Source organism: Acanthochromis polyacanthus, chromosome 9 (assembly GCF_021347895.1).
Source record: "Acanthochromis polyacanthus isolate Apoly-LR-REF ecotype Palm Island chromosome 9, KAUST_Apoly_ChrSc, whole genome shotgun sequence".
Lineage (NCBI taxonomy): Eukaryota > Metazoa > Chordata > Actinopteri > Pomacentridae > Acanthochromis > Acanthochromis polyacanthus.
The window spans coordinates 23,494,949-23,508,077 of NC_067121.1; the positions used below are offsets into that span (position 1 = coordinate 23,494,949).

The 13,129-nt window shown below is 41.7% G+C and overlaps 1 protein-coding gene across 1 annotated transcript in view; it reads left to right on the top strand.

Annotated features, from left to right (window-relative positions):
• Positions 1-9,239: 9,239 nt before the first annotated feature.
• cdh2 (cadherin 2, type 1, N-cadherin (neuronal)) overlaps positions 9,240-13,129 on the top strand; it is a 60,258-nt gene continuing 56,368 nt past the window's right edge. The window contains 2 exon segments of the mRNA XM_022202674.2: positions 9,240-9,563; positions 11,231-11,339. Of these exon segments, the coding sequence (XP_022058366.2) occupies positions 9,504-9,563; positions 11,231-11,339 (169 nt within the window). The 5' untranslated portion in view covers positions 9,240-9,503.

The following is a 13,129-nucleotide window of genomic DNA, read 5'->3' on the forward strand; positions in this document are numbered from 1 at the left end:
AATGCCTCGCGCTTGTGTGTGCGTGTGTGCACCTCTGCTGGTGTGTGTGTGTGTGTGTGTGTGTGTGTGTGTGTGTGTGTGTGTGTGTGTGTGGGTGTATGTGTGCCTGTGCAGGTGGTAAGAGGGAGGGACGGAGCTGCTTGTGAGCTGAATAACAAATCTAGCATACTGCACACCTGAGGAGCTGTCACTGTCATAATCAGGTGTTTATAATGCATGGCAGAAGGGGGACAGGAGTCGAGAGGAGGAAACGAGGACACAGTTGGTATCAAAGCCCTGTCTGTATTATATGCTTTTCTTCTTATCCTCCCTATTGCCGCATGCAGAACTGAAAAGGTGAGGTCTTCCTTTTTAATTTTCACTCTGGTCTCATTTTCCTCAAGTCATTTGCTCTGCTTTCTCTCAGCTGCTCAGTCACAGTTGTCGCATTTAGAAAGCTGGATGGCGAGCTGTGCTTCCTCTCATCCTGCCTCCTTCTTCACAGCCCGTCTGGCCCAGCAGGTTTGCGTCCGGACACCTCCTCCAGAGAGCTCAAGGTGACACATGGTTGCTCAGGCACAGATGAGTGGCTGTGTCCCCGGGCCTCTTGACGACCGCCAGTTGCCCCCATCGCTGCTTCGCTTCTACCCTGAGAAGTAGCTACAAACACCCCCCTCACCCCCAGAGCCTTTTGTTGTTTCAGTGCGACGCTAATCTATGGTTCTGCTGTGAGGGCCACGGGAGCGGCAGGTTGACTCACTTCCAGCTCACTGACACAATCATTCACTGCTTGTATTGGGAACTCTGGGTGTACGTGTGTGTGTGCATGTGTGTGTGCGTGTGTGTATGTGTGTGTAGCCGGAACAGTGCCTGTTAGACAGCCTGGCTGATATTTTTCTGCAGGGTCAGCAGAGACTTGGCCAAGCCAGCATCATGGAGGAGTAAATCAATGAAACCCAATTAGATACCAAGAAAGGTGAGAGAGGAATTGAGCAGCTAAAACAGCACAGGCAAAGACAAAAAGTGATCCTCAAGACTTTTTTTGTAAAAAAAAAAAAAAAAAAAAAAAAAGCCCTCAGAGTAAATCAAACGTCTTTGCCTTACTGACACTCGCAGGAGCCCGCTTTATGTTTACAAGTGCAAAAAAATGGGTATTAAAGAGGACAGATCTGGAGGCAACTTCACTTGCGATTTGTGCAACTTTCAAGAGTACCGTGTGGGACATGCTTAGTGTGCTGGGAAAGTGTGGGATTCTGTGAGTCATGCTGATGAATCACTTCTCAGTTTAACCAAATAAAGCTCTGTTTTGACTTAGGAAACACTTGAAATACTGCACACTTAAAACTGTTCACCTCAAACTCTTTGCTGCGTCCGACTGACCCTTGCTGAATTCCCCTGGCGTGTGGAGGGAACGGTCATGTGTCTGCACGGAGGGCAAGAGTTAAGGCAATGTGTCTCATGATCACCTGAGTGAGCCAAATGAGGCACCCTTCTCTCTGAGCAACCTGCCACTAACATCTGCTGCTTTGGCCACAAATGCCCTTCTTGTATAAATCCTGCTTATCACTTTGAACCACCGCGTGTGATACACAACTTTAAACATGATGCTTTCACATACGCCCTTCCTTTCTTGATTTCAGTAAGTAATTTCATGGATAGCGGGACCTTGCTATACTGAAAGCAAAGTCTGCAGTGGGAAGTCTATTGCTGGGTGCAGTGCAGACAGAATCTCGACAAGCAGCGAATTATACATTTTTATGGTTTCATAATGTTGGTATTCAGGTGTTTTATTTTTCAGTAATTATCTGATTCAGATGAAAAATGCGGCATTATTTTCTGAGTTAATGAAAGAAAAACAGCATCTTTTGATAACCTGCTGACTGCTAATGAGCTGTGGAGATAGCATTATGCACCAGATAATAATCCTGTTCACACTGACAGGGAAAAAATAGATACTAATACCCACGGGCAAGTGTGTTGGAAAAGGTACGATGACAATTACCGTGAATTAGGATCATATTTTAATCTCATTACAACACAGTATAATGTGTCAAACCGACTGTTTCTACTGTAAAATTCATGATATTCCTAATTTAGTTGTTGTCAGAACAATTCTTTTTTATCTGCAATGTTATTACTATAGTGGCTACATATGCTTAAGATAAACTGGCTGTGCCTCCACGATAAAGGGAAGTTCAAATTATTAGTCATGTTAATATTTCATGTTTCATTTATTACGGTATATTACTAACTTTCCATTTTATCATACTTTTCATCATGATTTTAATCATTTTAATGAACATGCAGTCCCTCTTTAAGCAATCTGGCAAACTTGGAGAGCAAGCCAGCCCTTCGCCACCTTCTTAAGCCCACAGTAATTATTAACACATTTTTGTAATCAGGCTTCTCCACCATTTGCATGAAAGCAATCTAATAAATGTGAAAGCTAAACTCTCCCAGCTGAAAACATTAAGATAACCAAAAAAAAAAAAAAAAAATCAAGCATTTATTGAAGTAACCTCTAATCTCATTTCCTCTGTGATTACAAAAAACAGTGTCTCATTCCCTGACTGCCTCCAAAATTAAGCTCTCGATAAGAAAGCCCAGTGTGCGACACAGGAAGATGCATGGGTGAATCAGCAGCAGCAATAGCTCTCATATAAATCCGTCCATGCACCCTGCGCTCAGACAGGCCGCTGGTCCACTCCTAAATCAGACAGGCCGAACTGTCACGACCACAGACCTTGTCTTCTTGCAGATCAATAGTGATAACGGGAAACAAATTTCGAGCTGCAAATACTGAAGCACCGTGATTTCAAAGAGATCCAAACGCATATATACAGATTTTTTAAAAATATTACCGTGGGGATATTCCTACAGCAGGATAACAGCATGAGGAAACTAAAAAACTGTGATGTGTCACTTTAAAAATGACAGCTTCCCGGCATGAGCTTGTCATTTGGGTGATGGTGTTTTGATATGCACATTGTGGTATTTTTGCAGTTGCTAAATGCAATGTAGAATATGGCTGGTACTGACAAAGACCTGTGACTGATAATAGAAAGTTGCTTACAATAACAAATCAGTTTGTTTACCTGCAGGTTGCCTCTACATGTATGTGCCTTTGTGGAAGAACTTGACTGACTCGTCTGTCATTTTCAGTAAAGCATGCCATTTATTGCAGACAATCTTTCGGCTTGTTAACATGCCCATGTGGTGTTTTTTATATGCTGGAAAACACTCAACTAGAGCAACAAAGCACTCAGATAGCGCAGTACTCCGCCAAGGCTGCTCAGTTGTTGTATGATTTCAGACTGATAAGTCCTGATAAGTCCACAGCAGTGGATTTGTAGTAGGCAGCTGACATAGCGTTCACTTGTTGTCATAGTTACAGTGATGCCATGCCGTGATGTCGCAATGACATAGAAATCTTTACAAATCTGTGAATCCTGACAATAAGCCACATCACTGCCAAGATATAATCAAGTGGTCCTAGTGTCATTTCTGACCTTCCCTAAAAATTTCATCCAAATCCATTGGGCCGTTTTTGAGTAATGTAGCACACAGACAAACAGACAGACAAACGTACGCCGATTGTCACATAACTCTGCCGCTTTCCTTGGCAGAGTAAAAATAAGCAGTCAGTGGATGAGCATCTTCCCTAGATGAAAAAAACACAAATTCAGACATCTGGAGTTTCACACACCTGAGAAAACAATCCCGTCAATTTATGTTGAGGCTTTCTGTATGATTGTTATTCTTTACAACAGCTGAATTACTCCAACATCACAAATTGCCATTGTGTGATGAAGAGTAGTTTTACAGTGTTTAAACAGAGTAGGACAGCTTGTGTGCTTGAGTTGCAGCAAGTAGCAGAGTGGTTGGTGGAGACACGTTCAGAGACGCCATGGAACTTCCCTTTTATCCCATTGTCATTCCCATGGTGTCAAATACTGCCAAAGCCACTTGTGTCTCAGAGACACGCACAAGGTGTCAGTTGGCCTTGACCTCTCCTACTGCTTGCTACCATTTTTAATAATCCACTTCGCTACAGGAATTAACAACAACAACAACAACCTTCAGGCAGCAACCTACCACACTAAACTTTTCTAGTTTTACAGACCATTTGTACTGTGTAGTCGGGCAGTCCCACTGGCAGACAGTGTTTGGCTTCCTATGTGCAAATGCTCCACTAAAACAATTCCACCTGTCACTATTTTGAGAGAAAATCGAAGCAACATACTTCACTTACCTTGCGCCAAGATGTTTGCGATTGGTTTCATAAAATCCAAATAAGCCCGAGCATTTTTTTCTCCCCTTATAGCAGAGTGATAGGGAGTTAGAACCAGACCAATACGTTCTACAGAATCGACTGGCTAAGCGACAGTAGTGCCACCTGTGTCAATATTAAACCCCAAAAGACCGATAGAAGTTATTCCAGTTTATAAGAGCTTCACAAGGAGGCTGGAGAGACAGTACAAGTTGCATGACTTTTATGACGTGCAATAGTATGCATATTTTTTTCCACTTACTTTTTCTTTTTGTATGTGTGATATTTTGCTTTAACTCATTATTTGGTCAAATTTAGGCATTAAATCTACTTGGATGTATTTTAACACAAATCATCATTTGCTAATCTTGACCAACACTGTACACATTACAAGGCAAAATACTTGTTACCTGAAAAAGAAAGAAAATGATCTATTATTTTCATGTAAAGACCTTCTAGATACATAATTTTGATACAAAGAGATGAGTTTTTAGAGGCTTAATCAATAACAACAGAGAGACTTACAAACAAACCTTCCAGTTTTCTTTGTCAAGAATAGTCAAGCATTATTATTTTTTAATTAAAAAACTAGTAGTTGTTAAGTTATTTTCTTGTTATTCTATCTTTTGTCACAGTTTGCTGGTGGACATTTTAAGTCATTGCATGGAGGCTTTGCTCAGTGAATAGCAACATTGGACTGTTAGTCAGTCAGTCTACCGCTCTCCCGCAGGCTGAAATATGTCAACATACAATGACGGAACATTCCCCTCAGCCTCTGCTCTACTTTTGTGTTTCATAGTAATGAGTGAATGAAACTATGATGTGAGCACAGCAAATATTATACCTGCTTAACGTCACAGAGATGCATGCTGGTGTTAGCATTTAGCTAAAAGCATTGCAGTTACAAAATACAGCTTTGCAAAAGTGCCAGCATGGCTACTGACTCAACACAAAGACAGAAATTAACCATTTCAGTAGCTGCCATATGGCTGTATATTAGTATCATGGGTTTGGGATATATGTAGTGCCACAGTTTCAACCATAAATCTGCATTTCTTTTGAATTTCACATTTCACAGTTGAAATGTTAAACTGTTGCAGACATATCAAACATACAAAACAACCTTTTGGATGAGGTGTGTGCAAAAGAAAATGTAGGATAACAAGTGAACAATAAATAATTGAGATAACTGTCTTTTTGCACACATGAGCCATTACAAATCAATAGCCACACTTTTATTGCATCGCTAATTAAAGATGTTTTCTTCTCTCCTTGGGTTGCTCTGGAGTTCAACACAATTTCTCTTAATCAGGCAATCAATCACTATTAGATCTGTGTGCCACACCAGCACACAGCAGGCAGATGTGGCCCCCAGCAAAAACTACAATCCATAAATTGGGGCAGACACTCTTGTAAAAGCCTTGTGACTCAGTAGACATTGCCAGAGCTGCTTGCAAAGCAGCATTTGGCCTTTATTTGTCGACAAGGGGGTGGCACCAAGCTGCTTCACTGACATGTCTTTTCACAAGAAATTACAGAGAAAATGCTCAGCGGAAATGTTCCTCCATGTCGCTGTCATTGTTTGTCACTTTCCGTGTAACACAATATCCTCATATCCTTTTAAGATTACAAAATTTCCGTGAAGCAATCATGCACTGCACACGTGAAGGATAGCATGTGGTGACCTTGCTTTAAAAATCCTTGTGAAAGGCAAAAACAACATCATGTTTTCGGCCAATATTCACACATGTGCAGTGAAGAAACAAGCATCTGCACCCATGTACACATCACAGCTCTATTTGGCCCCGTTGTCCAAATGGTATGAAGGACTAAATGAGCTGGTTTGGCATGAGACGAGAATAATCAGAGCAATACTCCAGTCCGCAGAGATCCTTCATTGAATGCATAACAATGAAGCTTGATTGAAATTGATAATGGCTTTGAGGGCTAGGTTGCTCCTTTCCACTTACTAATTTGTTCCAAAGCAACCTTTGACATGCATGGGATTGCCAATGACAAGGTAATTAGCCAACTGTTGAAAGGGGTCATAATACATGTGTTTATACCAAAAGAAAGCGCATGCTCCTTTATTGAGTGAACACTGAGACGTTTCAAAATACCCCATCTGTGTCCCAAATTATTCAAAAAGGAAGAGGTCGTGCGCAAATGTGCCACTAAATGTTGTTGTATATACATGGCTTTGAAAAAAAATGACTAAGCTCTGTGTTACAGCGTGCTGCAGCGGAGGGTGAACTGTGTCATATTCCTGTATCAACACAAAGTCAGCATGAAGAAGTGCCGCGGATGTGAAAGTGCTGCTGACCTCGTCCATTTTTCTTCCAGTGCCATCAAGGCCACCGTGCTGCAATGCTCCACGCTGCATCCAATTGTGCCGAGTAAAAGGTGTGGAATCGAGGGCTCCTCCAGGCCACCGACCCTTGGACACCTGTGCTTATGAGAGTCAACTGCAGTGTCAGCATCATGACCAACATGCATCATACAGCTGCCTCACACATGCCCGCAAAACAACATTATCTGTCGACACACAGACAGCTCAGGTCTGGGAATATATTATCCATTGACTGCACAGCAACCCCCCAGTGCTGAATTTCTCCTCTCATTGCACATTTCAAACCATGCCAAGTTCAGGTATATGCTGCATGTAGAGTTCGTGGGGGCCTCAGATTGGTATTATGAATCATGCAACATGATATTGTTTGATTGAATGCACCAAGTCCAAATTGGATTCCCACTAACGCCTCCTCCCCTCCCTGCCTAGACAAGTACTGATGAAAGATAACCGCCTCTGCATTAATCAAAGAGATGGAGCATTTTGATCCCACTCTCAATTAGATTAGATTACATAAATTTAACAATTTGTACAAAATGTGATATAAATGATCAACAGGTCATTCAGTTTGATCTCTTGCCCAATTCTGCCACCGCGAACAAAAGACAATTGAATGTGGCTGCCTTTGGTAAAAACTTGGTGCTGTGGGAAAATCTGCCCGTAGGAAACCGTGACCACAATAATGCTTTTTTTGATGGGATAAGTGTGTTATCTTAATTTTGTTGTACTTTCTTTCTTCTTTTGATTGCATTCATTCCCACCAAAGAGTCTAATTATTTTAAAACATGAAATGATCAGGCGTGCTAATCAATGACAAGAGTGTGAAGTGACACGATTCACTTTTAACAAGAAGCAAGCACTTTGAAAAGCTATTCAGTCCTGGCTTTTCTTTGTGTGTGTTTCTGTGTGTGCGTGTGTGTGTGTTGATTGTAAGTAGGATGTGATGGCGCTTACGGTTTGCTTAGGATTACAATAGACTCTGAGGAGTGGATGGTTTTATTTGTTGGAAGCATCACTCCCATCACATACTCGCCTGCACCTCAAAACGCCAATAACTTGGAAAACAACAGATTGCCCAGAAGGAGGTGAAACAAAAGTCAGCCTTTGTTTATTATTTGGAGATGAAATAAGTATTTTTCTGAAATATCCCACTGTCAGAGATGCAGTCTATTCCATAGAGCCACCTCATGATGGTTAATTAGGTGTCAGCAGCACAGCCCAGGTAATTTAACCTTCATCAGGCTGTATCACATGAAAAGATAATATAAGGGAATTATTCATTGCATCTTTCCATGGAACATGAAAAAAAGCTTTATTACAAATTCTAAGCTAAAGAGAAGAGCATAAATAGAATGCAAATTTCAAAAATCCAAAGTGATTGAGCCATTTGTGAAACAGTGAGCTTATTAGGCAGCTAAGAGGAACACCATGTATGTGAGAGGGGGAGAAATAAAGGGCAACACAAACAGATTTAGCACCAAACCATCGACAATTAACAACCCTGAAGATCAAACATGCAGTAAAAGTCAATTATCTAAGGGCCAGTGTGATCAGAATCTCACACCTTATGATCAATAGAGTCTGGGCCACTTTTTATGCAGCCTGACAGACAACTGACAGAATCCTGATTCGCTGATTCCCATGACATTCAAAACTGACTTTTCTCTGAGGAGTCTGGGGCTGATGACCACAGAATTTAAATGAAAAACAGTACAGATTTAGGCCTCACACAAGTCAGAGTGTCATAGTCAGAAATCAACTTTAAAATGTTACACTAAAATTGTGGCAATCTCCAAATGTCAGATGGTAAATGATGCAGCTGTGTTTATATCCATGATTATAGGCTAAATGTGATTGTTTTTTTAAACTGTGTTGCTTTCTTTGTTGTCTTGTTGATTGTTGCCTCCTCCATGACTGTTCTGTTAACTGTACTCTCGACAACACAGGGCTTGCCCTTGACGATTTAAATTAAGGTTTAATTAAAGGTTGAAATCACATCGTGTATCAAAACAGATTTATTAAGACATTAATATAGATGAATGTCTGCTTTCTTTGTATTTCTACGTGCCACTGAAGTGACTCTAATTTACACATAATGCACCTGAGTAAGTGAAACCAGATGATAAAGAAATAAACGATGACCTCAAGTTGACCTTAAAATACTGAAAACTAAGACGAAAATATATTCTTTAACAGTACGAAAAAAACATCAGGGGACATTTATTTTTTATTGAAAATATACATTAATATTTTAACATGACATTAAAACTTAATGGTAGCTATATGTTAAAGCCATATTCAAAGTAGTTTGAATGTTTTTATATACATATTTTTTTCAGAATATGCCAATAAAGCCCTATCAGCATTTTTTTTTAACCTACATTCTCAGGCTGTGCAAAAGAGAACAAATGGCAGTCATAAATTTTACAGCCACCTTTTAAAATAGCCTAGTCCAGATCCCAGATAACAGGCAACAACAATGTATAAAATAATAATACCCTGTCATTTGAGATGATGGTTAACACAGGAGACCTTGCTCCGTCCCAGCAGTGAAATTGGCTGTGTCACCAGTAGGGAGAGACAGTGAGATGGGCGGTTTATAGACTAGTGGCCGGGGCTTTTTTTTGTGTCGGACTGGATGGGAGGGAGCAGCAGCCTCAGTACCAGGCACTGCTCTCCCTCAGTACGGACCGGAGAACACAGAGGAGGAGGCTGCTACATACATGCTGCCGCCGCCGCCGCCGCTCGTGCTGCTAAAGCTGTTCCTGCCTTTGTCGTAGAGGAATTTTTTAAAATCTCCGTTGAGGCCACATTTGAGCCACTTGGATATTCTTTTTTCCCCCATTTTTCCTCATTTCTCCCTTTTTTTTTTTGTTTTTACGCATTCCGGGAATTAAGCGAGCTATGTACTCGTTGCACGATGGCAGTGGGCTGGTGCTGCTGGTGGTCTTGGCAGGACTGCAGGTAACGTAATCTCAAAGAGCGGCTTCGAGCGAGTTACACACCGGACACTTTCGGTGCTTGTTTCTGTTCCGTAGCGATGCTGTTTTGTTGAGTTGGAAACCCGTACGAGCTGCTAGCCCTCCAGCGGGCACTTTGGTGAACAGTGTAATCTGTGTAGTGGCCAGGAGAATAAAATAAATGAAACAATAAAGTAGCTCGGAACTAGCTTAAACCGCGTTTACGAGCTAACGATTCGGGGTTTTTTTTCTCACGCGACGCAGCACTGCGCTAATTTGAATTTTGCTTTAAAGAAATTTACCTAAAAAGGTTAATTTAGGAGTTCGTGTGGTTGAACCTTATTGTCTGGAAGTTAAAGGACAACGGGCCCGTGTTCACCTACTTGTGATTATATTTAGTTTAGGTTGAATATTTATGTAGATTGCTGCAGCGTGTCCCTGTCCCCCCGGCGAGTTAATTGCCTCTCTGGTAAAAGTCGTTGTGAGCAACAATGAGAAGAAGCGTGCTGTAAAATATGCTGGTGACTCAGTATAACCCAACTTTATGACACTGATGGGATGGGGATTGTTGTCCAACCTTAAGAATGTAAACCCCTCCAGTGTTCTGTGGAAATAATATATTTTCTTGACTACATAGCTGCTCTGTTCAAGCTTCCCCTTGAGCAACAGAGAATAGCCCTCAAATGATACCACCTGATATAGGCTCATTGCACAGGGCTGGCATTTGTGTTAACATTTAAATCCAGAAATGTACATCCTGCTACTCCCTCCTCCTCCCTTCTTCTTCTTGCAAGCGTTTTCCATTTAAATTCCTCTGATTAAGAATGGCAAGTGGCACGGATACTCACAATGCTCTTTTTCAGCAGGACTCCTCTCATTTTACATTCTTTAGAGAGTGCATGCAAAGAAATAGGGCCAGGCCTCTGTTCAAGGGAGCTGAATCAATGCTGAGGCTGTGTGATGGAGTACATTTGGACATGCCTGAACACCAGAGCATTTTCCTTCAGAGTTATGCCCTGTTTGTGGTTAGTGTTTTTTCTTTTCTTTTGTGCTAAATTCTTGCTTCATGGAAACACCAGCGTCGGCGTGATTCACATGTTTTGTACTTCTTTGCCTCATAATTCTGTGAGTATTTTTATTGACAACCTAAGCACAGAGTTTTCCTTTTCAAAGCCAGGCAGTACAAAAAGACAAAAATGAATATATTGATCAGTCATAACCTCGCATTCACTTCAGAAAATCCTGTTGTTTTAGGGTGTTTATTCAGACATTCTCTCATAAATGTTTATTCCCTCAACAGCGGATTGTTAGCATTTACTTTTTATTCCCTTGTTCCTGTACTTCAAAGTGAAGAGTGTTTGTCCAGAGTGGTGTGTTGATCAGAGGGGCTGGCCGACAGTGCTGGCCATTACCCTGCGCCTGGGCCCCTACATGGGGACAAATGGAGCTTGTTCTTGCCTAGCCATGCTTTTTGGCTAATGCTTAACCCTTTTGGCCTCATTATCCTAATTGCAGCCCCTGTTATAAAAACAACAGATGCTTTTGTACAACTGTGGGGACTTCAGAACGTGACCAAGGGGTTTTGGAGTCAACAGAGTGCATTTTTTGAAGGTTGATTTATGATTCATTGTCTCCCCCCGCCCCTCCTCTTCTCTCATTCCCCCGTCACAGATTGCAGCAGAGGGCAGGGGTACCCCACCATGCAGGCCGGGCTTCTCTGAAGATGTCAACGAGGTTGTGGTGCCAAATATCACAGAGAAAGGACAGCCCCTTTTCACCGGTGAGCAGTGAAATATGTCCTGTCCTGTTTCGCGCTGTGTGCCTGCTATGTCTGTGTTTGATTGAGCGTCTGCGTGTGTGTCTTTGTGTGTAGGCATGCACGTCAGTTGAGCGTGCTTGCCTCCATGTGTTACATTTCAGGGGGGATCAGAACAAGCCCGGCATATTTAAACAATTAGCTTCGGTGTGGTTGTGTGGTATCGCGAGTCATGTAGTTTGCCTTGTAAACCAGCTCAAATGTGGTTCGACTTTGCACTGCTCCTGTCCATTTTGCTTACACGCCGCTTGTTCTTTCAAAGCAGGCTGAGACACAGGCAGATTGTTACTTCACACATTGTGGCTATGCTGTTTTTGCTCTTTTTTTTAAATTTGCATTTTTGGACAAATATTAGCTGCCTGCGTTGTGATTAAAAGTAGGAAAACTTTGTTGATTGCACTGGGGACATGCATCTTGTTGCGGTGAATAAAAATCAATTACACACAGATTTGAATACTTATGCGACTTTAATCGAGCAAATAATCTAGCTATTAAACATTCCATGCCTTGTGCTGGCACACGGAATTGTTTCCATTATCTTGTGGCATTATTTTGCATTTGTCTTGTCCGAATTTAATTGCTCTGCTGTACAGTTTTAAATCATTTCTGCCTCTTACTTTAAACACTTTGATGCCTAAAGGTTCCTGCTAGAATTACATGGTAATGTGCCCAGTTGCAGTATTACACTGCAAAGCCCCCTCAATCACAGTAATAACGGCAATTTAAATGTTTGTCACAGCAGTAGTCCTTCTGTTGGAAAGACAGCTATAGTAGGTTTATATTTTTTACTAACATGATGCCAACAAGAAAGTGAAAACAATATATTTTTTGCTCTACTCCATTACATTGCAGCAGGCATGACCAATACTGCTTCTTTGGAGTTTAATATTGGCAAAATGAGGATGCAGCTACCGTGAAATGGTACGCAGGTCTACAGACGGTAATAAAAACTGGAATATATCACCAGTGTGCCATTAGATGGGTTAGAGCCTTGAGGTCATTTGGACCAGAAAACATTCTCGCTTGTGTTGGATTTCACAGTGTGTGCCTAAAACTTGCACGCTGCCGTTGGTGTGAGTCAGAGAGATGGAGGGGGAGGTAGCAATGACGAGAGAAGAAAGGAGAGAGGGAAGAGAGTGCTTAGATGGGTGGGTACAGCTTTCACTGGGCTTTACCTTGTGCACAAGTTTCCGTTTGATCCTGCAGGTGATGGATTTCCCTCTGTTGGCTTGTGGATGAGCCGTGACCGGGGGTAATCGGGTTCTCTTTTGTTTGCCCCCACACTACCCCCTCTCTCCCCTTTTCTCTGCCTTCCCCTCCCCCTGTTAGTTGTTGCTCTGTGGAGATTTCCTTGACAGAGAGGGGCACTCCTGTGTCATTGTAATGCAGCAGGGCTCTGCAGCGTGGGATGATGTTAATGAAACTGCATTCTCTAATGAAAATCTCCTGTGGCATGTTTTGAAAGACAAAGCCCCCACAGTGTGTAGAGTATTCCCAAAGTTTTTCAACTTCGCTTTCACCATGCTGGTTTAGAATATTGTTTTTGACCACAAGCGGAAGGTTCTTTCAAACTGAAGCGGCTTTAACCACATGTAGCAGGCTGAGGCTTTACGTTTCCTTGCATTTCATTAACTTTGTCAATTGTGCCCTGCATGGCCTTAAATAATGAATGAAGCATCAGTGAGTGAATCCTACAGTATCTTATTAAATATATCTGAAAGTCTAAACATGGTGTAGCAGAACCCATAATAAAT